Below are 27,388 nucleotides of genomic sequence, written 5' to 3' on the forward strand. Positions count from 1 at the left end.
CGCTGACCTTGTAAATGGATGCGTGACCCAACTGCTTCCCTGTGGCGTCGGCTGCTTTGTGTCCCTGATAGTGCTCTTCACGCCTGTGGAGAATCACTGGAGCTGGGGGGTGGTTGCTGGGGTCTCATTTGCACAGCTGCGTCTCAACTGTGCAAGCTCTGCTAGTCACCAGTGTGAGAAATGCTGTCAGCTTTCCCCTGTCCATCTAATGCAGCTTTTCTTGGGGCAGCAGAGCCCCTGTGGGACCTCACTGTGGCTGCTGGTGGAGCTGTTGCCACCTTGGAGCATATTTTAGGGGTGCACTGTGGAGTTGAAGAGGGTGAGCAGAAACCTTGAGAGGGGCACAAGCACCTATGCCACTGGGATTTGGGGATGGATGGCCTCCTCGTGAGGACCAAAGGCATCTGCATCACTGCAGCTGCGCTAGAGAGTGAATGGGGTGAGGAAAGAGGGAAAGCAGTCGCATGGAATGGGACAGAAAAGCACTAAACAGCACTGGGGTGAAGGTTTTCCAAGTAGTAAATGTGCTGAGGGGGATCTGATGGAGCTCGTGGACTAGGGAGAAGATATAGCAGTTGGATGGTGGACCAAAGCTGGAAATGGCTTTCTGCAGGTGTCTGAGGCTTGCAGTACTCTGAGGTGCTGCCCTGTTGTCCTGATCCCTGGAAATATATTGTGCCAAGTGCTGTACTGGCAGACAACATCCCATATAAAGGCTTCCACTCCTCTGTCTGAAAACTTCAAAATATCAATTGCAGATGATGTGTGGACTGCAAGCTTTGGAGAATCCAGTTTGCACTGCTGGAACAGCCTTCCCACTGAGCAGGTCAGTGCTCCTTGCACTGAAGTGCCCTCAAGCACCTCTGCTCCTGTGCACCTCTTGCCCCTGGGTCTTTTCTGCCATGGCCCCGTGTTTATCAGGTCACTGTAAGATGTGGCCTCTTGACGCACACAATCTCCCCTTATGCTCTTTCTGTCACAGCTTATCTGGAGAGGAGCCAGGAGCTGCATGAGGGAAGCTTTCAGCAGATCCACATGATTTGGTCTCGGGTGTGCAAAGCTGGAGTGTTAAACCATGGGAAGCACATCTGAGTGAAGACTTGGGGGAAGGTTGGCACCATGGAGGCTGTTCCTGTTGACACCCAGAACATGGTGCCTATGGTCCCTGTTGCCATATCTTCCTGCAGTGGGTGCAGCTCCCATCCCCCCATCAGTGTCTTGTTTCTCTGGGTGCTCTCTCGTCATTTCCATGTTCATTAATGCTGATACGCTCAATTGCATCAGCTCGTTTCGAGGGACCAAGTGCAATCCTGTGCCTTCATTTACATCCCCGCTGCCTAGCTGTTGCCCAGGCAATGCCAGGTGCTTTGACACCATTACCCAGCCAACTGGCATCCTCTCTGCCCCATTAACCTTCCTGTAATTGACTTCATATTGAATGGGGAAGGGAAGGGAAAGGAAGGGAAAGGGCGGGGGGAACTGTGTTGGAACAGTAACTGTTTCCATTACCATGGAACAGGGCTCTTTGTTTTCTGACAGAAAAAAAAACTGTGACAGTTATGGCTACAACTAGATTTGGGAAGTGTTTCTTGTCTGTTAGGAAGCTGTGCAGTCTGCCTTGGTTTGCAGCGTTTCCCCACCATCATCTCCTGGGGGAGTGATGTCAAAGCTCCTTGGGGGTTGTCAGCTGTGTAGCTTGGAGGGTTTGTGGAGGACAGGAATGATGTTGGAGATTCTGGGAGCAGTGGGTGTGTGCAGCTTGGGGAAGGGAAGGTGAAGCATGGTGTTGAGGGGCATCATTGCAATTTTGAGCCTCTTGATGGTAGGGAGAGGCCAGAAATGGAGTTGTATTTGGAAGCACGCAGGGACAGGCAGCAGATCACAGCCCAATTTGGGGCATCTGACTGCTTGTCAGGCACTGAGAAGTATCCCCATGATGGTGATCAACCACTGCAAGAGGAATAAGAGATGGGAAAAGCCCAGTCTTTGAGATGCTCAGCCCTGACCTGCAGCAGCCCCTGTACCTGAGCTGGTTGGTCCTGCACCACCTGCATGTCATTAGGTTGACATCTGGATCAGTCTACAGTATTCTATAGCTGTGATTCTAAATCCATTCTGGTAACTTTTTTTTTGTTTTTAAACTTAAATGTTGAAATAGCATAAAACATCCCTGGAGTTTTTTTCCTCATTAAAAAGTAGAACTGGCTTTTGTCATGTTTTCTTTTTGCCCTCTTTGCTTGGCTAACCAAAGTCACCCAAACAGATGCCTCACTACAGAATGTCTGCCACTGAATTGGCATCTTCTGTCAACTTGAGTCAATTTTATTTATTCATCTTCTGCTTGCACAGCACCGTGGTCGCCAAGTCTTCCTGTGTTTTCTCGTGACTTGTGCTGGATGTGATTCGTTAGGCTTAATTGGGCTGCCAGAAGAGAAGGGCAGTGCGAGAGCGGATGGATGGAAACCTTGGCATTGGCTGCTTGATGGCCAAACCCAGCAGAACTGGTCCTGCTCCAGCAGAGCCCCTGAACAAGGCAGGTCTGTCCAATGCAGGCAAGTGCTGAGCTTCCCTGTGCAAGAGACGAGCTTCCCATCTGCTTCAAAGTTGGGAAAAAGGGGTGCAATACTCAAAGCTTTACTGCCCCTTATTAAGGTGTTGTTATTCATTATTTGTTAATATTGTTGTTTTATTGCCTATTACCTGTTATTTATTAAAAGAGGAGGTAATTCTGCACTGTGTTTCTGAACTTTTCAAAAGGCAGAGCTGAGGAAATTGCACAAGAGGGATTTCTTAAACTCTAGGATCTCGGCTGGCCTCCATCTTACCTGTCTGGCGTGGACCAATCCTTGCAATGCTTCATCTCCTCATCCATGCAGGAGTCCAAACAGGGCTAAAAAAACCTGGGACTTCTTGTGCAGACCTTGAAGTGCTACTAAGATGTGGTGGCAGGGAAACTTCAGGCCCTACAAGAGAGATCTTTATTTTGGGGTGTGTGGGGGGGAGCCCTGGAGCTGTCACCCCTAATTGCTGTGTTATAAAAAAAGTTTGATGGAGGCAATCACTGGCACTTTTTGGTTTTTACTGGGGTCAGACTGTCATCTGGGAGAGGGTGTTTGAACCTTTGGTTGTCACAGTGGTTGGAGGCAGATCACAGATGGAGGAAGTGAAGTATTAAGAGATCCCTGGGCTGCCAGGCACAGCTCGAGCTAGAAACCATACAACTGTGTCCTCAGCAGCTTTCTTGGGGAGATCAGGCCCCTCATATTACACATGCAGTCAATGAACCGTGGTGCGAGGGGCACAGCTCTACCTCTGTTTCCCCTAGAGCTAACAGAGCTTAGTATCAATTAGCAACTTAATTTGTAATTAATAACTTGCTGCCTCTTTTTTAAATGGCTTGTGGCAGGGGCTGACACAAGAGGCTCACACAGCCTGCAGTGTGCTGTCATCAACTGCCAAGGAGCATCCTGAGATTTGGGGGGTGGGTTTGGACATGGACACTGTTGGAAAGCAGGGAAACAGCCCTGGCAGGGGTTTGGGATGCAGGCTGTCCTGGAGATGAGTGTGGAGCCTCAGAAAACTAATGCTTTTCTGTCTTCTAGGAGTGCTGGCTCATAATCCTGGGGCAAATGTTGCTTTACCCTGTGGCATCACCATGCAGGGATCAGTCCAGGCACTTCGCTGTCCTCCCACACTTTCCATCCTGCTGTGACAGCCAGCAATCTGTCCGTGTGTCTGGCGGATGCTGTGAGGGGCTGGCAGGGCTATCCCTTCCCCTTGAGTGTGGGAGCTCCTCCAGCAGCACAGGTTGCGTGTGTCCAATCCAGCTCGGGATCTTCCTTTCTGGGGTTGACATATGTCATCTTCCTTGCAACTCTTCATGGGTTTCCCTTCCCTGTCCATATGGATTCTTGCTTTCTGGGCTGCACCATCCCACAGTGGTGTGTGGGGACTCCAGCCTGCTGACTGCCTTTTGCACAGGTCCCTGTGGTGAAGGAACTGGGGCTGCCCTGCCAAAAGTGGCAGTGAGTGAAGAAAGAGACAGTCAGCAGATATGTAATCAGTCCAGGGCCACCCAGTGGGGATGAACTTGTCCTTCCTTGTACTCTGGGGCTGTCTAGTAACCATGTTGCTCTCAAATTAGTCCTCCTGGTACTGTCCTGCAAGGAAGAGCTTGATGTGATGATGATGATCCCATTTTTTCCCAATCTGCATTCTGCTCCGTCCTTCTCTGGCACGCACACTCCCATGTAATCAGTCCAGAGGATTCCTGCCTTCTGTCTTGCTCCCTGCACCATCTGTCCCTCTCACTTTTCTCAGTGCCTTACTCATCTTAGGACAGAAGCACTATCTTTGTTTCTCTTTAGCATTTATTCCTGGTTGTTGTTTCAGTCTCTAAGAATTCAAAACCATGTCTGTGTAGAGGGAGAAAAATTCTTCTATGCTTCACCTGGCAAGGAGGCACAGAAAACACCAAGTGGACATGTGCAGCTGTGGGAAACACTGGAGAATGGTGGCAGGATGCCAGCACTGGGGAATGCTCTGCGTGTCCCCAGTTGAGGGGGAGACACCAGCATCTGAGGGACAGAAGTCCTTATGTCACTCCAGCCTTGCTTTCCCTGTGTGACTGATAGAGCTGGATTTGGGTTGGGATTTTTTTCCCATTTCAAGGCTTCTCAATGCTGTTTGAACCAAGTGTTCCCTTAGCATTTGATGCTCTCTCTGTTCAGGGAGAAATTTGCATCTGAGTTGCTTGGCATTCATTTGCCATCCAATGGGTCTTATGTCTGGAAAGGTCTGGAGTAGGGGCAGAAGCTGAGTTAATTTGCACTGGAAGGCAGGCATACTTTGTTTTGCATATTGGTTTCTTCTCACAGGAATCCCATTTGAGGTATTTGTTCTCTTCTATTATTGAAGCTGTGTTAAAGGCCATGGCACCCTCCCTGCAAGGCTGGGAAAAGAGAGGGCTAGTCTGAAAGGTGCCAATTAAACCTGTGTTCAGATATAAACTGCTATTGCACTGTTAAGTTGGACCCTTCTCCAGAGTTTTGATGCTTTTTGCCTTTAACTGAGGAAGAAATACTCAGAGACAGTCTTGTGGGAAGTAAAGCAGGCTCCGGAGTTCAGTTTGCAGCTACATAGGATGAAACACTTCTAAAATTCAGGGGAAAAGTGCCAGAGGGTCTTTAACTCTCATTTGGATCAGTGTATGAAATTATCAGACAGGGCAGACATTTTGGTACAGCTTGCCTGGGAGGAAGGATATTTGGAAAGAGGAGCTGGGTCCAAGGGGCCACGGTGCTGCAGAGAATGGTGTGAAGGTGTGGCCACTGCTCAAGCTGGAGGTGTTAGGTCTGGAACTCGATTACCCCAAAACTTAGTTCTTCCTTACCTGGGTGCCAGACTTGGGACCTGAGGGTCATCTCCTATGTCTTCCTACAAGCATGTCCTTCTGGGGTTGTTTCAGAGCCTGCTTCCAGCTCCCAGCAGTGTGCAGTGTTACTGCTCCTGGTTTGCATCCCAGGCATTTGTCACCACTGACAGCCCTGTAGCCCTGAGTGCAGCAGGAAGAGTCCCCATGGGCTGGAGCAGAGGTACCCCAAAAAACACCTCTGTAGGGAAGGCAGCTCCAACTGCAAGTCCGGAGGAGTTTAAAACCAGGAGACGCCATAAGCCCTATTTACTGGTAAGAGGCTCTTGGTGACTTGTTGCAACTCTCTGCATTGAAGATGCTGTTTGCACAGTCCCCAGCTCATCCCAGCTTGGGGGTGCTGCTGAGCCCTCAAATACGCCTTTTTCATGCCCTGCAGCAACACTGTCAGGGCTTTGACAGGTAGAAAGTTGTCACTTTGAAGTGGTATCAGCACTTGATCTTTCCTTCACCTCCCCAGGAGAGAGCTGGGAGAGACACCCATCGGTGATGCCAGGGCTGTGCCATCTGTGGAGGGGCTGGTGCTGGCTGAGAGCTGGCTGTGGACTGCATAGGGTTACTGAGACATTGACAGTAAACAGGAAGAGAGGACAAAGCAAGTCTGCTGTAATTATGTAGCATTTATTATTAATACTCTGGAATTGCTGGAAGCAGCCTCTGTAATGTGAATACTGATACAGAGGTTCAGAAGACAATTTAGCTCATCTGTCTGTTTATTAGCTCCCTCAGGTCTGGCAGACAGGGAACTAAAGCCTCATTTGCTACTGCCTTGTTGCACCCCCCCTCTCTGCCCCCAGACTCCTTGTTGTTTCCATAAAGAATCCTGGTTTTCTTCATTCTCCCAATGGGTGCTACAACAACGTGTGGCATGATCATGGATAGCCAAGCAGGCTTTAATCATTGCCCTGAGCCTGCTTGTTCACCAGCCATGGCCCGAAGCTTGTTACTGGGCTGGGCAGAGCTGTTGCCTTTCCGAGACAAGCACAGCTATAGGTGATGCTTGAGTGGGACGTCCCCTCTCCCAGGATACAGAGCTGCACATCCTTGGGGCAGCAGCTTGACCACATTGCATGAGCTGGTGCAGGTTGGAATCTGCAGTTTGTAACAGGGTTGTGATGAAGGGAGAGGGCAGAGGAGTTTTGGAAGCTGGCTAGGAAATAATTAAAGGCTGCTAGGGTGGAGAGATCAAGAAGTTAAACCACCTGTCAGGGGGTGCAACAAGTTTCCTTTTTCTTCTGTGGCTTCTGTGGTAGGATTGGCCATTCTAGCTTCTGTCCAAGTTTCTGGGCTTCAGACTAGGTTTTTTCTGCATATCCCAAGCATATAGGACATCCATTCCCTTATGTATTATACAGTAGTTTAAAGAGGATTAAGACAATAGCTAATCTAAATGATGAATGATGTAGATTGCTCAGCCTCTGAGCCACCGGGGTTTTTCTTGCACACAGATTAGTCAGCTCAGTAGCTAAATATTGGGGCAAACAGTATAAATCCATGCACATAAGCCTCTCTGGCTTGAATAGGATAGAAGGATTTCGAAATGGGCTTCGACACCGCTCTGCGTCTTGTCACGGTGTCTGCAGCTGCCTCGCTGACACGACGGATGGGGAAGGAGGCTCGATGGCTGCTGATGCACAGCCCAGGTGGCTGCGGAAATACAGCATCCAGCACTTCTTGGTCGATGCCACTATCGGATATGGATGGTGGCAGGAGAGGGAAGGGATCGATGCTGCTCACCTCTCTGCCCCTGGAGCTGGCTTTTTGCTGGCTGAGTGAGGGGAGGCTGATCCGGTCTCAGACAGAGCAGCCTGCAGAGGGGTAACGTGAGCTGGTGGGGTTTTACTTTGATGAACGGGCTGGTGTGGCAGGTACCAGCCCTCTGTCCCGGTATCAGTGCTGGGATGGTGCTGGCAGCCCCCGAGAAGTGTGACCTGTAGGAGAGAGCTTGTACTGGCATGGGACTGACAGCAGGTTTTTCTTAAGCTCTGAAAGCAGAAGGATTTAAATCTTATATGTCTGGTCGAGTCTGTCAGAGTTGTGTCAAATATTTTTGACAAGCAAAAATGCCATTTGCTCCAGCTTAATGAAAAATGATTTTTATTCGCCCCCCCTTACCCCCCCCAGGAGCTAAAGGAATTGTACTTTCAATTGCAAACCCAAAAACTCCTCAGGAAAAAAAAACAAACAACACATCACAAAACAAAACCTCAAACCTTCTGATCGTTGTGAGAGTTGGCTGTTACAAGAGGCTCTTGGTTGATGTTTTGGGTCTGTGTAAAATGAGGGTCTGGAGAGCATTCAATCATATGGTATCTCCTTTTATGAAGCTTTCTGGGCATATTATTCTAATGACGTTTAATGGCACTGATTTCTTCATCTTAACTGAGTGGGTCTTTTCCCAGTCTCACATCATTTTAATTCATTCCTCTTATGAGAAATATGAGAACTGGGACTGGCTTGACTCAGCGCAGAAGAAGATCCATGTAAGTGGTTGTCTTGTCCCTCCTGGTGGGGATGCATCTGGCTGTCTAAGGCTGAGGGTTGTGTTGAGGCAAAGCTTGTATCAGGACCAACATTTGTCAGAGGACCTGTTCTCCTTGAATTTTCCCTACTTCTCTTGAAATAATTTGTTTTCTGCTGTTTAATAAGGAGCTGTGTGAACTTCGTGGTTTGGCCAACACCGTCTGTCTAGCCTGAGGTCCTGTGGCTGTCCTCCCTCCTCCCTCTTCCCAGGCTGAAAAGACATGTTGTGCCCTGATGCAGAAGATGCTTTGTTCCCCTTCCCCTGTGCCTCTTGTGGCCTCTCTACTCACTTTCTGTGAGGACCAGAGCTGTGTGTGGTGACCAAGTGACAGTCACATAGCAGGTTTGTCCAGTGCCACCATGGTCTGGTTTAGGGCAGAAGAGTCCTGGACGCTGTGGCATAGGTCATCTACACCACAGGACATGGGTACAAGCTCTGCTTAGGAATGCAGGGTGGATCTGTGTCTGAATTTTATCTGATCTCCTCACTGAGATATGGATTAAAATTCAACCATGGTTGACTGTGGAGAAACTCTGGTGCCACAGCTGGAACTGCACATTGATCCCTCCAGCTGGTTGGGTAGCCTGGGGCTGAGACACAGGATGCTGCAGGCATCAGAAAAAGGTCATGTGTGTCCCTCACCCCCTTTCCCCTTCCTTCCGGAGATTCAGGCAGGGCTGGCTTTGCCTGAGCCCTCCTCTCTGGGCTCAGGTCTCCCTTCTCCATAACCTAGTCCAGTGCTCAGTAAAGGGAGACCCTTTCTTGGGTGCCAGCTGGGAGAAGGGTAGGGCAGTGGGACAAGCTGGCACTCACCACTCATCCCGCAGCTGAAGGGTTAGTCTGTGCATCCTGACTCAGGATCACACTGTGTCACAGCTGGTTCCCTGCCTTGCATTGTGTCCCCTGGGAGCTGTCAGGAGGCTGCTGGAGCCGTGCGGTAACACGGGTCTCGGGGAGGCAAGCAAGGTCAGATGTCTGCTCAGAAATGAGATTGGTGATGATGCCACTGGTGCTGACAAATGGCCTGTCATTAATCTCTGACTCATGGCAGCGGAGAGGGCAGCGGTGGAAGAAACCCATGAGGTCACTGGCAGCCTCTCTCCCCCTAGGGAGCTGCACACAACTTCCACACTAATCCTTTCTGCATGGGGTGGGCACCCCTCCCGGGGGACGGGGAGGAGTTCTTTTTCCTACACGCCTGCCCTGAGTGTTTGTGTTTGTGTGCAAGTGCATGGCACAACTCCAAACTAGCTCCAGTCAAGCCCCTAAGCACCTGGGAACTGTCATGATGGTGCAGCCCCTGTCTGGACTGGATTGTGGCATAACGCTCGCAGTGGTGCAAGTGGGATGAAGGTTGAAACAAAGCTTGTGTTATCAGCGTGTTCCAATACCGTTGAGATACACGAAGTGCTGTTTTGCTGGGAAATGCTGGAGAAAGCTGGGGGGAGACCAGGCTGGGATGCTCAAACCGTGACTGTGGTCTCCCATGGGGGAGCATTGCCTGGGGCTGGGTCTGAAGGGTGCTCAGCCCTCTTGCAGAGCAGCCTTCATCTTCTCTCCTGCTCTTTGACTCAGTTGCAAAAGACTTGGAGGTTATAGCCAAAACAGGCAGGACCTTCTATGGTAGTGGATGCTGGTGGAGGTGCTGCACTCACTGCTCAGCCATGCTGGTAAGCTGCGCAGGGCTGAGCTGCATTTCAGGGCTGCTGTTGATGCTATGAATACAAGCCTTGCATATGTACAGGGAACAGGTGACTTTCTCCTCTGGATTATTTGAGGTTTTTTTGAATCTCTTTCAAGAGGAAAGAAGACATGGTTATTCCATTTCTGACTCACTCCAGACGCTTGAACCACTCAGGTAGTGCTGAGGAGTTGACTCAGACACGGGCATGTGGGATTGGGATTTCTGTGTCTGAAAAAGCAAAAGAGAAGGGAGCATTGATGGGGATACAGAGGTGCTGATTTTGGAGTGTGAGGGCTACCACCAGCACAGGCTGCTGCAGTAGCGGCAGAGCCTGAGCTGTGCCTCCAGGATCTTCCCCCTCCACCTCTGCTGAGCTACAATTTCATTTTTCACTTTTCTTCCATCCCCTCTTAACTGGAAGAAGTCCTAAATAAAGTTGCTGTCACTTTTATTTATGGGCACAGAGGAAGAGATGGACAAAAAGCCTGTGTGCTCCTGACAGCTACAAAGCATCTGGCTGTTTTTCTTTGCTTGCGTTGGTGAGGCAATCGATCTGGGCACAGGAAACACCCTCCTTGGGTGCATGGGGCTCCTATGTGCCCCTGCTCAGGGCACTTCATGAGAGTGGATGGGAGGGGGCTTTGCATCTTGGCTCCTGGCCATCAGCTGTCACAAGGCCAGGCTTGTCTGGGAACACCTGTCCTAAAATCCTGGACCCCTGAAAATACAGATGCATGAACCCGCCTGCCTTAAGAATCCATCACAGGCTTCTCGTCTCCATCTTGATTGGTTCCAGTGAGGTCAACTTTTTTTAATAACTCCTGGACTTCGGCAGGGAAAACTATTTCCTTCAGGAAATAATATAATTAAGGCTGCCTGACACTTCTGATTATAAACCCCTGTCTTCAGTTGCTTGAAACTATGCCAGCCTTTAACCATTTGGACTGAAACTTCACATGTCTCTGCCTCCGGCTGAATTTTTTTGGAAAATTTTAGCAAAGAGAGTTTTAAGCTGCTCGCAGAACAGAGTTCAGGGGAGAAAAAGGCATTATTCTATCCACAGTTAAAAATAAAATTGAAAAAAAAAAGAAAACAACACAGAAAAATTCTTGCAGTTGTCGTGCTGAGAAAATTTTAGTATCTTTGTGCTACGAAACTTGGTCTGATAGTTTTGGGGAAGGTTTTCAGCCAGGCATCAGAGATCTGCCTGTTGCTGACACCACGAAAATCCACCTTCCCTGCGCCAAGTCGCGAGGCTCTGAGACACGCTGCTGTGTGGGTGTGTTATATATAGCGTGTGCAGGGAGGTTCCCACAGCAGGAACTGCAGTGCTTTGAGCACACGTGAGTGCAAAACCTATGCCCAGCTCTTGCACAGGATGCCTTGCTGCTTGGAAACTGTGGGCCCCTTCTGCTGGTCCAAGTAAAATTCATGGATTTCTAAAAGGTATAGCCCCGGCTTGTGTTGGGGAGAAAGATTTTTGGCAAATGCTGTATGTTTGGAACGTGGTTTTTTTGCAAGTGGTTTGGTTATCTGTTAGCCCTCTCTGTACTGTGCAGATGCATCATGTGGGACATGCAGCATGCCATGGGTACTGGGCTTCCTCCAGGGTTTTGCAGGGACTTGTTTAAACAGTTAGTGCTTTTGCAGGCAGGTTCCTCTTAACTCAGCTTGTTGCTACAGAGATGGCCAAAGCAGGAGTATTTGTGTGGAGGCAGCCCAGACAGGCCCTATAAAGCAGGTGTCATACTGATGAAGTGCCTTGACCGTAGCATTGCTGAGACTTCAAGTCCTGGTGATGCGGGGTGAGCTCAGCACTGATGCAAACCCTCCTGCAGAGATCTGATCCAGGACTTGTCCACGCTCTGTGGCTGGCAACATTTGCTCCTTATGTGAGCCCACCTGCGCTGTCACCAAGGCAGGTCTCAGTTTTTGGGGAAGCCTAACTCACAGATCTTCCTACTGGCTCAGCCATAACTCATCCCCCAAATCAGGTTCTTCAGCTGGCGACCTGATTTGGGCATGCCAGGTTCCTCCAAAACCCTGTTTGACCTCAATCTGGAGTTCCTAAAAAGCAAGTCATGCTTTGACTTCCATGTGGAAAGCTGGGCTGCTGGACCTGTGGCAAGGGGTAGTTTGTCCCATCAGCACAAGGCACAGAGGTGGCCGGGGCTGTCAGTCCTTCTCATATGGGCAGGTTCTGAGCAAAGGCATCAGGATTTTGTGCTTTGTACCCATAATAATGCACTCCCTCCCTTGAATACTCTACTTGAGAGTATTCAGTGCTAAACCCACCTCTCTTCTCATATCCCTGTCAAGCTGAAGTTACAGCCCAGACAGGTCCCTGGCAGGTAGTGATGAACGAGTCTTGTCTCTTGCTGTAGCCTGGTCTCCTCTGTCCTGCTTCATCTGTGGCTTAAAAAAATAAAAATCAAAAAAATAACGAAAGAGTTGCATTGGCATTGCAGAATCAGAGGAGGCTTGGTGGGGAGGAGCCCTCTCCTCTCCTTGCCAGTCACTCATCAGCTCCAGGGTGCCTGGTAGAGCAGCTCTTGACTGATAGGGCGTTGCGGCTGCTGGGCTTGGGGCAGCGGGAGTTAAATTTCTTGGTGGCTGACATCTGACAAGCATGATAAATTGCGGCACACCATGGCTGCTGGCATGACAAACAGTCCACTTCCCTCCTTTTAAGCTCTGGGCAAACTTTTTAATTATTTCCTAGCGATTTGCAAATGAGGGTTTCTCCATCAGGCATCCAGTGGAGTTTTGGGGGGGGGGGGGTGTATTTATTTATTTAGGTTTTGTAGGCAAGGTGGAGAGTGGATGGGGGTTGTAGTTTGTGTTTCTGTAGCATCCTCGTGCTGACTTACCTAGGCTTTGCATGCGGTCCTGGGGAGGACTTTGGCAAAACTGATCAACTGAGGGTTGGGTGCTAATTAAAGCCTGTGATGTTCCCGGCTTGGAGCTGCTGTCACAGGGGAAAGCAGCTCTGTAGGAGTGACTCCCAGGCTTTCCTCTTGCCAATGGAGTTTGGTTCTTATTTTTCATTTTTAATAATGCAGATCCATAAGACTTTGTTTTTCTCTTCAAAGCATTTAAAAAGAAGCGGGGGGGGGGGGGGGGGAAACACAACCTCAGCCACAAGAGCTGGATAATGACCACAGATCTCAACTGATAATTTGTCTAACACAAAAAGCATATTTCCTGCTGTAAGGGAGGGCACTACTAGCTACACTAATGCCTCAGACTCCATCTCACTAGGCAGCGTGTCAGGCATAGCACAGGAAGCTCCTCTCCCATTTCTAGTCCTTGGTGTCCGTGCTGCAAAGCCGTACATGCCTGCTTTCCTCTTCATACTCCAGGTTCAGTCAGAGTGGCCTCTTTCTGCACCACTTAACATGTGTGTGAGACTTTTCAGGATTAGAGCTTAGGCAGTGCAAGACTTTGTGGGCAGATGCCTTGGTGCTGGGCTGACAGTGTAGTGTTGCCGTGCTGTTTCATCTGGGGAGCATTGCTGTCTGTCTTTAAAGAAGATCACAGATGCCCCAAGCTGCAGAATTTTTTTTTTCCCTCTCCCATTTCATGTCTCTGAATCGAAACAATTAAGCAAATGCGTGCTTTGGGGCTGGACTGTGACGCTCATGTGGGAGGGCTCTTAGTCTAAACTAGCTTCATGTTTGCACCAGTCACCCCCAGCTGTCAGGGCTGGGAAACAGATGCCCCCATCCCTTGGTTGTTTCCTAAATCCAAAGCAGTGGCAGAGCTCCACCTGGTAACCTGACAGATTGTCTCTTCTGTTTAGTTGAAGAAAATCCCAGATCTGAGCAGCGAGGGTTGGTCAAGCAGTCAGAAGAATCCTCTGGACGTTTATGAGAATTTGGGGACACCCCAAGGACTCTGGACTGGTGGAGAGGTAAGAGGTGTGTTAAAAACCTTGCTCACCCAATTTGTGCTTGATTGGTGTGCTCTGGACTACCTGGGTATGGTGGGTGTGCAGGACACGTGTCTTCTAGTGAGGATGGCATTTATTAAAGTGTGACAAAAGGCTGCTTCTGGTTCCGGTGTGTGAGCAGCCTTTTGGCTTCTGTACGAAGAGGACAGATGCTGACAGTGATTATTTAGAATGTGGAGGGCCAGGTTTGCTTGAAGAGCTTGGAAAATTCATGTCATGGACTGCACATGGGCAGTATCTTCATAAAGAACTCTACCACTTGAAAGCCCTTTTGGCAGCTCAGAGCTGAATCGTCTAACCAGGGTAGCAGAGGTCCTGTTGTGGCTGAACCACTCTGGAGCAGGTAAGTGTCACCCAGCCCTGCTTTGTGATGGGAGATGAGGTGCCACCTCTCCCAGACAACCACAGCCTGGAGCTCTCAGGTCTGCTTGATATTCTTTATGGTTTCCTGCCCTGGGAGGCTGCAGCATCACAGATGTGTTGGACCTCCACGGGCTATGCTTGAAAAGGGCTGCATCCTTCTAGGAAACCAACACCACCACCAACCATGATCAAGAGATTGCCTCACCTCTGAGACCTGTTGCATATGTGCTCTGTATGGGGCTGTGGTAACACAGTGCTGTTTGAGGAGGGATTTGGGGTCATTTTCACCAAGCCGCAGGGACCCTGTGGAGCAGGGAAGGGGCCTGTGAATGGGGCTGCCACCCTTGGGGACACAGAGCCTGCATAGCCGTGCTGGGGAAACCAGCGCTTGCTGATGCTCTCCTTGAGAAATGAAAATGATGAATTAAAATTTAACAAGTCTCTAAACGCCAAGCAAGGACATCTTAAGTAGGAATTGTCACCGTTTGACTAGTGCAGTCTCTCACTTAGACACTAAAACTGCATGACTTTGGTTACATTGATCTTGGAAAGCAATAGCTTATACCAAAGAGGAGAAACTGTTGGCCAAAATAGCATGAAGTGTCATGAATTTTCCCTGTGCTTGTCCCCTGCCCTCTACCCCTGCATCATGCTTCCCAGGAGTGTTTTGCTGCCCCTTTAACCTTGGATTGGCAGAGTCCCTTATCCCCTGAGCCACAAGCAAAGTAAGAAATTCTCCCTGTGTGCAAGGCTGAATGTGGTCTCTGGAATTAAAAGGTCAAGGTTAAGGACCCGCAGGGGTGGACAACACCTGATGGAGCCACAGTGGGAATGGGCTGGGGTCTGGGCATGCAGAGGTGCTCTACAGCAGCAAAACCCTGCCCTTGACTTTGCCTGTTAGTGGCATCCGTGGAGTGGCGTGGAATAAGGACTCCTTCCCTCCCCATTCCTCGGTGTGGATCAGCCCACCCACGGGACTCCTCGCAGCTCTGCAAATAGAGCAGCTCGAGTAGGGTACGTCTCTAATAATACCAATTACTGTTACATGCTGGCTACAAGGTACACTGGCGGTAATGGGATCCGGGGGGGGATGAAATGAAAGCGATGTAATATGGTGAGATAAATTAGTGTTGTAAAATTAGCCATGGGTCTAGTCAGGGATCTGACAAATGCGTCGCAGCTTTGGTACAAGCTCTGAGTGCTGCTGAATTGGATTTGGTGGCCCACAGCAAAGCAGATGGGAGCAAGGGAAAAAAGAGTTTGAGGGGTCTCCAAACACACATTCTAACGGTTAATGCTGCTTGTTTCTTCCTCGGATTTGCTGAATTATATATCCCCTGATGCCTGCTTGTGTGTGGCAGACGAGGAGTAAAATCCCAGCTCAGAAGATATGCTGTTGGAGTAGCTTGAGCCTGGCAGAGAGATGGGAAGGGGGTTGGAGAAGCATCAGAAGGCTGGTACTCCTGCCAGCCTTCATGCCTCAGCTGCCTGTCCCTGCTCTGCATCACTGACTTCCTTTCCTAGGTTTGCTCCCAAAGAGACTGTTGATGGGGTTCAGGTGGGATGTCTGACAGGCAACTGGATATGTTTTAGCCTTGTTTCTGGTTTCTGCTGGTTTAGCCTTGTTTCTGGTTTAGCTGGTTTCTGCTTCCCATGTTGCAGCCTGACCTGGACTCTGGGGCAGAAGGATGTCTGGAGGTGGGCATCCCACAGCAAAAGGATTGTGCCTGTTGACCAAGAGTGTACAGCCAACTCCTCCCAATCCTGATGCGCACATTATTCTTCACCCTCTGAGGCAGAGCGTGGAAGCCAGGAAAAGGTTTTTTGTTCCTTATGGAGGCTGGGAAAGGGATCTGGCCAGTTCCAGTGGGATCCTCTTCCTGGTGGCTCGTTAGGAGAGGCTTCACTGGAGGGATACAAACAGTCCTGCCTGTGAGTGATGAACGGCCAGTGAGAGCCTCTTACGGATTTGTAAATGCAGCTAATTGCATGTTTAATGGCTGACGCATTACATGGGATCTGGGGAGAGGCAGACATGATTTAGGCCTGTTTTGATAAGGCATGTTATGTGACTCACTATACTAAAAAAGGGAAAGAAAAATCCTGAATATGCTTTGTAGTGCCCTGCAGTGGAGCTGTGGGGGCCAGAGCACTGCAAGGCCTCTCCAAGTCATGCCTTGATGGTGCAAGAGGTATGGTGAGTACAAGACAGATGTGCCTGCATCAAGGGACCTACTTGTTACATCCCTGGGGATGAGTTTGCAGAGGCCACGCCACTGCCCTGTGTGGATTTGCAGCAGCACCAAATTGAGGAACAAATCCCAAGGGGTTGTCTCAGCACTGCCTGGAGCATCCCAAGAGATTTGAGTTAACTTTTGTGCTGAACCCATGTGGATGGAGACCTGAGGAGACAAACTGCAGTTTGTGGGATGTCAACCTGGCCACTGCCTGTGTCCCTCCTGCTGTCCTGCTACAAGCAAAGCACAAGGTGCAGTAGTGACACATTTAAGGTATTTCAGACTCCAGCCAGCCCCAGTGTTAAGTTGTCCTGGCAAAACCAATGGGGTGGTGAACTGTGGCAGTGTTAGGGAGCTCCCTCCCATGACTTTGCTGCAGGAGAAGCAGTGATGTGGGACCGCAGCAGGACATTGGTGGTTGAAGTGCCAGTAGCAGCATAAATAAAAATACAACTTCTCAGCTTCTAGTGCAGCAATGATATATCTTGTTTCTATTGACTTTCTTAAACCTCTAAAATACATTGTAGATTGATCAACAAATCTGCAAAAAGCACCTTTTTTTTTTTTTTTTTGAAGTCTAAAGCAATTTTCTGCCTGCTCCTTGTGGTTGGCTCTGAGCAGACACATGTTCTCTTGTCCTATTTGAGGCTGGCATGCTGCCACAGTGGTAGGAAGTTTAGTAATACTAGAGCTGGATCGATTCAAGCCCATTATCTGTGCTGCCTGGGACTCGGTGGCGAAGGGGAAAAAATATTCTTCCCAAACGCATCAAAGCCCTGTGATAAGGACACACAGCTCTATTTATAGATGGATAGATGTCTTGCCAAAGCTCCTCTGCTGTCACTTGATTATGCAGTTTCTGAGTACTTTGCAGTGTTTGGGTTGAAGAAATATGTTGTATCTGGTGGCTGAGGTGTGTCCCCCTCCAGGCACAGCCCAGAGCATTAGTGCTTCAACGTGGGCTTTGTCCTTCCTCCAAGTTGGGACCTGATTTTAGACAGTAAGAATGAAGTAGCTGAGAGATCTTGTAGGTAGCTGTGGAGTCTGTGACCAAGACTAAGTCTGACCAACAATCCCTCATCTTGTTCTTGCATTTGCACAGACCGACAGAGACCTCAAAACTCCAGAGCAGAATGGCTGCAGACGTCACATCAGAGCAGTGTGGCTGCTGAGATGAGGGTTCACAGCCTGAGCATGGAGATCCTCCATCTCCTGGGATACCTGAGTCTCAGCTGTGCCACCCTCCTAGCAAGGAGATTTTTCCTACTGTTCACTCTAAACCTCACAAGCAGCAATATGTGGCCACTGATATATCATATGTCATGTATTTACCTTCTTCATCAGAGACTATCAAGGATATTGGAATTGGGATCAGCCATGCAAACTGCATGTTTGGAGTGGTTCCTCAGGCCAGGTTAGCTCAGGTCTTGCAGTGTATGTACACACACATGTTGTGTGAGTGTGTGATTTTTGAGGGTATGGTGGAAAGGGTGGAATGAAATGGGTTAGTAACTCCAGATTCAGTTCCTGGTGTGAAGGAGTGCTTGTGCTCATGTGATAGAGTTGCTCTTCATTCCCTTTCATATGTTGCTCTGTCACAATAGTCATGAATTTGGGAATGAGAGAATGATAAATGGTTCATTCTTAGCTTAGCTTTGAGTATTGTTGTTAAAGGTGCTGTGCTGACTTTCCCTCAGTTCTGACCCTAGGAAAAGCAGGGAAAAGTTTCTCCTGGTATCCAGTGAGAACCTTTTGTTTCAGCTATGCCCACTGTCATTCATCCTCTTGCTATGTGTTGCTTTGAAGAGCTTGGCTAAGTCTTCTCAACAGCTTCTGAGAATATTTCAGTGGTCCTGGCTGAATTTCCTCCAATTAATCAACATGTGTCTTGTCTTAGGGCTCCTAAAACTTAAGAGCAGTGTGTTGATGTGGTCCAAGTGCTGCATGACCTGCTGGCTGTGCCTCTGCTCCCCCAGCCCAGCCTGCTGTTGATTCCTTTGCTGCCTGGGCCCGCAGCTGGCTCGTGTGGTGCTTGCTGTCTGCCAGGGCCCACACTAGCACAGGGTGGGTGTTCCTATGCCCAAGCCCAGCACCAACCCACAGCAGTGAGATGGAGATTTCACAATAAGTGCTTTTTTTCAGGCCTCGGTGTATTGTGGCTCCAGGAGGGAAGGAGTTGTCCATGGGTAGTTTTGATGATTAACACCTGACTTCTTTTGGGTTTTTTAACACGTCCTCTTGGTTAGGTGCAGGATGGTTGCATGATGGATTCTGGCTGTGTGCCATTCCCAAGCCTGGGAGAAAGGATATTTCTCCTCCCCAGGGTGTCCATAATGTGTTCGCCTGCACGGCTCCTGCGGAGTGCTCCAAGCATCCTTTGCTCTCCGCTTGGTTTTAGTCTGTCTCCAGGGTGCTGCTTAGCCTTGCTCATATATTCCTCTGATGAGTGGGCAAGACAGGAAGCAAATACCTTTGTTACAAAACCACATATGGGCTTTCAACGGGTGATGACACTTCCCCAAGCTATCCGTCTGGTGAACACACTTTCCCTCCTGCTTGTTTATATTCACAGGAGTGTTATTGGGCTGCGCAGGTGAGCCATAGATGTCAAGAAAGATGTCAGTGTCAGGAGAAGACTTTAATGCAAGTCTTCCTGCTGTTTTGTGTGATGGATGCTGGATGAGACCCCAGTGTAGTGAGGACCATGGGAGATGGACGGTCTGCTGGCTCTGGCACAGGAGCCATAGCTTAGGAGACTGGCAGCAGTAGTGCTGGAGGTGATATTTTGCAGCTGGCCTGGGATGCTGATCTACAGTGTGACTGAGATGATAATTCAGTATATGAGGGGTCTGATGGAAGCAAGCTGTGTATTCCAGTTAAAAGAAATAACCATCAGTAAGAGGGCCTGTACTCCCTCTAAAACCATTTCAGAGGGTGTCATGGATGCTGTGAGTCTCATGGCTCCTGGAGGGCTGTGGTGGTGGGTGCCTGATGCTCTGCACAGTAAAGCTGGAAATCGTGGGGCCACAAATGTGGAGGTGCATTTGCCTGAGGGAGGATCTGCCCCACTGAGTCCTGCCTCTGAGCCATGGGGAACCATTGTCAGCCTGGTGGTGGGCATACATCTGCATAAAATGGGCATCTGCTGCACCAGGTGGAAGGGAAAAAGTGCAGACCTACCTCCTCGTAGTCCCCCTGATGCCCTAGGAGGGTGGTTGGAGGTGGGGATGTACTGGAGGAGCTGTTCAGCTGCAATGGGGATGGGCAGGATCCCACATATAGGTGGGAAGAGGAGCAAGGGGCTCAGCTGCACACAGCTGGATCCCTTTCATGTCCATGGTGCTCCCAGAGTCGTGTGTGCTTAGCACCAGCGAGGCTGTTCAAAGAAGAGGGGGACAGCAGCATTGATTGCACCCCTTAGCAATGTCTAATGTATTATTTCCCCCTTTATTTATTTCCTCCTTTTTTAAGCTCTGGATAGCTCTAGGAAGCCTCCACTGAGGCCCCATGTCTCCAGGGCAATTTACAGCACACACTAGTCCCTCAGCATTTGTTACAGCCCCAGATGAGAACACCTCAGTGCTGCCCTTCAGTAAGATCACATATTACCGGCTCTTTTTTCTTCCTCTTGCCCTAAATTGTTGCACTTTACATCGAAAAGGAGGGGCATGCACGTGGGGACCAGCACAATTTATGGATCAGAAATTTATATGCTGCTGCAACGCTGTATTTTTTCCCCACAGTGACACTTTATTGCCACAAATTACCAAACAGGCAAGGTTATGCGAGTGACAGCAAGCAGAGCTGTAAAGGACAGGAACAAGCAGCAGCAGGAAAAGTACCCAGAGGAAAGGGGGAGGTCGGGCACCAGGCAGAAATAAAAGGAGGTGGGACAAGCATCAGAAATCCTTACAGTGGGATGTGTGGGTGAAACTTGGGAATCGGTATGCCATCTCTGATGCATGGGCATGCCATGGGGCTGGTAGAGCAGCTGGTGGTCTAGGTTTGGATTCTGTGAATCATGGATTTTTAACCTTCTCCATCCCCCACCCCTGTCCCCCTAAAGTTGCCAGGTCCTTCTGCAGGATGCTTTATTTTCTGAGGAGATGGCAGGGTTTTAGTTGCTGAAGGTTTTTTCCTTGTGTTCAGGGTGGTGTCACCAGGGAGAAGCATCCTTAGAAAGTGAGACTTTATCTTCCTTCTAAGTGCCCTTCATCCCTAATAAGGTTCAGCCCATGGCAGGGGTTCTTGGGAGGTGGTGGTGTCCCTGTGCCTACCTCTGCACCAGCAGTGGGTAAAACCCTGAAGCAACTTAAACCATACTGAACAGACAGATTCCCAGAGATGGAAATGAGCAGACTCCCATCTTGGGCTGGCTGAGGTCTTGTTGTCATCCCAACCATTGCAGCAGTGGAGTAAGGGCATCGCTCTGGGCAAATCCCAGGAGCATTGTGACTCCTATGAGTAAGTTATTTGCAGTCTTATTTTCTCAGTTTTGCTTTCAGCGTTCTGCCTGTGTGCTGTAGGGACAGTCAGGTCATCCTCTGGCTTCATTTGGGCATCAGGCTTGGATCTGGAGGCTGAAGGCTACTGGTAGAAACTTTTCTGCCTCCTTGGTAGAGGGAGTGAGGAGCTGGGGGTAGGAAGGCAGGCAGCATTAAAAGAGTTAGTAAGAGGTGTTCTGCCATGAAATGGTTTTCTTGCTGTATTTTCTTGCTTTATCGTTGTGGGGGAAACAAGTGTCCCAGGCTTGCCCTTAGGTGGGACAAGATGGTCACTTGTATCCACCTGCATTAATACACTCGATATGCATGGTGGTGTGTGGGGCACAAGCGCCAGTCCTTGGTCCATTTCGCTGCCAAGAGCTGGCGGCAGCTCTGCTGTGACTTGCTTGGGCCCTGGTTGAGCAACTCTATCTGCGCCCATTCACCCAAGTTTTAGATCAGCTTAACTTCAAACGAAATGTAAAAACCGAGAGGCCCTAGTTTGGCAGAGGTATTAAGGGTGCCTTTGAGCTGGAGATGCTGCTCAAAGCTGCTGGGGAGCTGTCACTCTACTGTTCTTGCTAAAAACACTACCGAGAGGAGCTGAGAGCTGCAGAGGCTCTGGACACACAGCCAAAATTGCATAACTTGCAGAAATTTGCTACAGCCGTGGGGCTTACCACACCAGCCCTTGGGAGAGCCAGCAATTCCATGTGCCACCCTCCCTGGCAGCAAGATAGAGTGGGTTCAAGGTGCCTTTGCACCACAGTGGACCATTGCACAAGGCAATTTGAGTTGTCTGTTCCTGTACTTGTAAAGGATAATTTCTCTTGAATCCCAATGCCATAAGCCAGGTATTTAATCTTGCTTGAAGGGAGCATGTCTAACGCATGCAGGGCATCACAAACAATAGTAAGCAATCAATAGGCTAAATCCTGAGGTCTCTTACCCAGACTTTGCTGGAGTAAAGGTTGACAAAGTGCTGAGTAGTTACTCCAGACTTCAGCCCTGAGCTGAGGGCAGAAGTGATTGACTGATTTATTGATAATGCATTTCACTATGAATCTAGCCTGTCTGTTAGTCACAAATGCTCATTTAAGCATAAATCGTGGTCTGCCATGAGCAGATAGCTTCTCCTGCAGCAGAGCTGGGCAAAAGGATTTCAGATGAATGGCTTATTTGGTGAAAACCAGTTTTGGATCAACTCGAATAGCTCGTGTTTCTGTGTTGTGCTTGGCAAATAGCCTCAGCAGAAGAAAGTGAAAGCCCACTTGATAAAAAGATGAAGCACTGGATTTTTACATGATGTTTAGATCTCCTTTCCAACTGGTTTTAGGTTTTATTCCCAAACCAAAAAGCCAGACCAGTTTCAGATGATTCCTCTGAAACTCCTTTTCCTTGCTCTCTGAAACCCTTTTCCCTCACCCTCTGTGCCTGGGTTCTGCATCAAGACCAGCAACACATGGCACTTCTTAAACCTACACTTGGTTTATTTTTAGTTGGCCCAGCAGCGTGAGGGCTCAAGTGCTACCAGGCCTTCGTTCAGGGCTGCTCAGTTGTGGTCTGGGATGTGTAAGGCCGCTGAGGGGAAGCTCTCGCACTCCTGGGTTTGCTGCCACAAGAGGGGACTGGGATCATCCTGCCTTGCTGGACTCTTGGAAGGCTTGGAAGGGAGGTAGAGCAGCTAAGAATGCCTTCTCCACCATGCAAGGTTAGGTAAAGCATTAGCTGTTCCTGCAACAGAAGGGTGTGCAAGCCCTTTGGAGGTGTCTATGGAGTCACCTTCACTCCAAATTCTTAGCAGCTGGGACATGGTTTGCTTGCTCCCTCCCCTGTTCTTGAATCATTATCCTTTTCTTGATCCCTAAGCTGAGTAACTTCTTACTAATTCAGGAATAAAACCATGCTACTCTATCACCTCCATAGCTGGGTTTTTTTCCCTGTAAAGTTGCTTTTTCTTGATTTAAGCCTGACTGCTGTTGGCTACCTCTGCGGTGGCTCCAAGAGTCTGTGCTAACTGTGGCAGCACGTGGATGCATCCGTGGTGGATGGTGTAGGAAACCTCTCAGACAGATTTGTGTGTGTGTATATGTCTCTCTCAGTATTTCCTGTTAATTAATGGACACTGGAGTCTGTCGTCTGTAACGAGCACTCACTGGCGGGTGATAAATTGTTTGCATGACAAGATGGCAGTGAAAACTGGGCGAGCTGCGGCTGTCGGCGCTGGGCTTGGGAGTGAGGGGTGAACGTCAGTCAATGTCTGGATGGGAAGAGGGATGGTGAAAAGCCCAGCAGCCAAGTGCAAGATCCCTGAGGTATCCTGCCTGCTCATGCTGGAGGAACCCTTGCTGTGGGCTCCACCAGAAGGGCAATAGTGGTGCACCAGACCCTGTGATTACTTGGCAAACTCCAGCCCCATTGATGCTTTCTGATGTGGAGGGAGGAGGAGAAAGGGGCTTGTGCAACAGTGGCCATCGCTGCCCCACAGGGTTGAGCTAGAGCTTGTAAAGATACACTTGGAACAAGCCCTCCTGACCAACACTGGGTTTTGCTGCCTTTCACACCACAAAGAAGGCACTGTGCCAGGGCCTGGGATCTGTTGTCCATCAGTGCTACAGCTTTCAGCAAATGCTGCCTGGTTGCTGGGGTACCCGGCAGTGGTGCCAGCACCATAAATGCCATGCACGCCTTACGTGCTGGTAAGGTGGTAACGTGCTTACACTGTGGTAATGGTGGCACAAGGCTTGGCTGGGCATGTCCGTGTGGGACCAGTGCTTTTGGTCACCTCACTGGGCAGCATTTATGGAAGCAACTGTGTCCATACCACCAGTAAATGGGTTTCAAACCACCAGCAAGTCGTGGTTGAGGTGATGTGTTGCAGAGTGATGCAGTGGTGGTCCTTGTGGATGTGCGGGGGTGCAGGGCTGGACATGATGGATCCAAGCTGCTGGTGTTCATAGTGTTCACAGCCTGTTCAGTCACAGTTCTGAGCCCAAACTGAGCCCAAACTCTGAGACCCACATAGGAGACACATCCTAGGGAAACAGCACTGCCACCAATATCTACAGTCTCCTGGGGAGAAGCCATGGATTAACACTGATTCTTGCTGCGTCCCCTCTGGAGCACACCACACATGCTGCACACTGTAGATCCATCTCCATTTCAGCTGGCACACTGAAGTTGAGGTTCAATCCTCTGTTGTGCTCATTGGGACACCAGCAGGCAGAGCAAGGATCCTGCCTGGGAGGACAGTGTGGGTCCCTGTGGGATCCCTGCACCCCTGGGCCCTGTCGTTCTTCCCACGGTGCAGGGGTAGCAGTCTGCATTTACTGGGGAATTGAATTATCTGCTTCCCGAGTGGGGAAAATAATAATACTAAAAAAAGTGCCTTCCACTGGGTCATGAGCCATTACCTCGAGGGGCCCTTCATCAGCTGATGAATTCTACTTAATAAAATAAATACTGAGAGAAAATGTAATTGGATTTCATTTATTACCCAGTTCCGCCTAGCAGACCCAGATTATACAAAAGCAATTAGAGAAAGCTCTCCATTAATAGCTATCTTCAAGCCGCCCAATGGGTTCATTCCATCAAACCTTCTGGCTTGTGTAATTTCCTTTCTTGGAGCTCGCTCCTGGCTGGGGGAGGATGTGGGGTGCACAGCGCCATTGCCAGCAGCCTGTAAACAAAAGCAGCCCTGTCTCTAACACTTCCAGAGGCATCATCTTCCCAAGCATGTGGCTCAGCCAAAGGGTATCCTGGTTTAGGGCGAGAAGCCAGAGCACCTGGGCAGATTGGCATCAGACTAGGGCTTGGTTGTGCCTTCCCTGGGATGACTGCATCCTTCCTGTGCTTGGCATTGCCACACGGTGGATCTCTCTGTGCTCCTTGTCAGTGGGTATGCAGAGTCCCACAGGGGCATCGGGAGTAATGCTCTCCACCTGAAGATGTGGCTGGTTCTCTGGTGCTGATTTTTCCTGTAATGCCAGCAGGTTGCATCGCAGCTTTGGTCTCTGGCATCTTGCAGGGACACAGAATACTTCTGCTTCCTTGCTGTTTTTTGCTAGGAGCACAAGGAGTGCCTGGGACAGCTTGCTAAGGTTGGGCAGAGAAATCTGTCTCATAGCAGCTCTCTTAAAAGTCTTATGGCAACAAAGGGAAGCATGCTTGAGGGCAGCCACAGGGCACAGACAGATGTCTGGCACCTGTGTTGTCACTGCAGACAATGGCAGGTTAACCTGCAGCAGAGACTTAGCCTGGTATCTTCACTCATAATCCCTGCTTACAGTGGTGGATAGGGAGATGCTGAGTGATCCTGGTGCACAGTCAGTGAGGAGTAGTCCGGGGTGGGAGTAGTAAGGGATGTGTACATCCCTCATGTGTGTAGCATCTGTGTGTACAGCTGTGAGAGGGGGCGACCCTCTCCCCCACTTTGCCAGCACTTGCAGCCCTGGAGGGAGGTTGTCCAGCCATGCTGGCTGCTTTTGGGTCAGTCTCATTTTTGGAGGGACTGTATTTTCGGTCCACCACATCAGACCCGGAGGCTGGAGGAAGAGAAAGGATTGTGAAGGTTGATTCCCTTGCAATTTGAAAGGAAATGGAGGATTTTGGGGGCCAGAGAGGTTCTTGGCTCCTGTCTGGGATGTGACATTTTCTTCTCATTCTGGTTGTCACGCTGGGGAGAAGCCAGCACCCTTTCAGCTCAGACAACCAAATCTGTTTCAGCTGATGTTTTGATGGAGCCAGAGTGGCTCATCAGGGATGCACCAGCATCCCTCGTGCTTGGGAACCGGCACTTGGCTCTGGCATCTTTGGTCACCCCTGCTGTGAATGTGCTCTCCTCTTCACTACCTCTTCCTGTTCACCTTTCCTGGCTCACTTTTCATCCCCTCCTTTTCATGCCTCTGTGGCCTTAACATCCCTGGCACAAGGTGTGGGCAAGGGTAACAGCACAGCCAGGAAGGAGCTGATCTTTAGTTTCAGACAAGAAACAACATAAGGCATAATGGAACTGGAAAGGTGAGGGCGGAAAGATGGGGAGGGGCAGCAAGGCTGTGTGGCTCTTCATCTACAAGGCTTATGTCTGTGGTCTTGCTTCCGTGCTGCTTGCTGGCAAGAGAAGGTTGGCTAGCAAGTGAAGAGATCTGCGAAACTGATCCTGCTGGATGATGAGAAAATCAGAAGGGGGTTTATTGGGGGAAGCAAGTGAAGCAGGGGGATGCAGGGAGGTGATGCAATGGAAGACCCAAAAGGGGCAGAGAGGGATGCTCTACTTGATGGGAGATGGGATCCCTGGCAAATGCCTTGTAAATGCAAGCTGTCTGCATTTCCCCCTAGAAGAAGGAGAAGCGAAGGCGAGGGTTTGAGAGGATGAGAGGGGAGTGGTTGATGCTAATGTAACTACAGAGGCAGAGAATTAATTTTGGCTGGTGAGATGAAGGGTGGTATAGGGCCACCTTGCTCAGAGAGGGAAGAATTAGAGCATGATATGTTGAAACTGTTAGTCTGTGAAGAGGGCTGAGGTGTGGGAGTGGGTGGAGACCTTTCTAGCATGGAGTGAAGGATGTTGAAAGATCAGACACAGGCTGTAGGGCTGGTGCTGATGTTCCCTCATTCCCAGAGCAACAGCTTGTCTTTGGCCTGGGGGATAACCTTGGGCTCAGTTCTGAGATGACACAAAAAATCCGAAAGAAGTAAATCCATCCTTCAAAGAAGAGTAGGGACCTGAAAACTGCTTTTTCCAAGCCAGCCAAGTGCAGTGAATGCATTTTTTATCTCATTGTTTATTTTTCACAGGGGTCTTTTATTTATACCCCCTTAACATCCCTGCCGTTAAAGCAGCCTTATTAGGATGCTGCCCTTCACCAAGGAACTGTGCTATCGAAAAAGAGCATTAAAGATTCAACAAATAGCTGAGAATTGGGATTGATCCTAACCTCCCATAAATGGGAGTACCTTCCCCCATTAATCAGCCTTGGTTTTCACTTACAGGATGATAGCCTCAGTGCTACACTTCTTCAGGACTAAAAGCACGTTAAATATTTATCACAGCTGAGTATTCACTTCCCCTGCTATTGCCAACTAAGATCCACTGCTTAAGCCTGCGTTGGCTTGACAAGTTGCATAGTGAGGTGGCATGCCATTAGGAAACCTCTTGTGCCAATGTGCTCTGCTCATTTGCTGCCCTAAGCACACAGAAATGGTGGCATCTCTCATCTTGAAGCATGGTCAGCATGGGGCTGTACTATAAAGTCTCTCTCCTGGCATTTTGCAGTGGTAAATTAAACATACTTGGGTTTGCTCTTTAGCAGAGACTGGGTTATCCACACTCCTCCGTGTCTCAAAATAGGATTATTGCATCCCCACTGCTCTGTAGGAATAGCCCTTGGTCTGTGCTGAGGCTTTGCACTGTGCCAGTGGCTGTGTTAGCAGTTCAAGCTGTGGCTGTTTACATTGCAGTGCCGGGAAGCATTTCCCAGTTTACGACAATGCTCATGGCTCCAGTGTTGTCCTCCCGTGCTGTAAGGATACAGGCAGTGCTCTGCCTTTCCGTATCGTGCTGGGAAAGAGTTCTTATTGCCTGGTGAGTCTTGAAATGATGACAGGGTGTTTAGTGATCCAGTTGGTCTAAATGTATGTAGATACAGCCTTGGTAACTGTGCCAGATGTGCCGTAGCATTTTGGAGAGCAGCTATTTTAGGAGCATCTCTGGA

At 49.4% G+C, this 27,388-nt stretch overlaps 1 protein-coding gene across 4 annotated transcripts in view; it reads left to right on the forward strand.

Moving 5' to 3' along the window:
- CNTFR (ciliary neurotrophic factor receptor) overlaps positions 1-27,388 on the forward strand; it is a 204,552-nt gene that overhangs the window by 38,056 nt on the left and 139,108 nt on the right. For 3 of the 4 annotated variants that reach the window (XM_027665417.1, XM_027665418.1, XM_027665419.1), the window contains one exon: positions 13,448-13,552. In XM_027665417.1, the coding sequence (XP_027521218.1) occupies positions 13,448-13,552 (105 nt within the window). The remainder of the gene's footprint in view (positions 1-13,447; positions 13,553-27,388) is intronic. The other variant, XM_027665420.1, reaches the window with a different exon arrangement.

Source organism: Corapipo altera, unplaced genomic scaffold (genome assembly GCF_003945725.1).
Source record: "Corapipo altera isolate COAL_440 unplaced genomic scaffold, ASM394572v1 61045, whole genome shotgun sequence".
NCBI lineage: Eukaryota > Metazoa > Chordata > Aves > Passeriformes > Pipridae > Corapipo > Corapipo altera.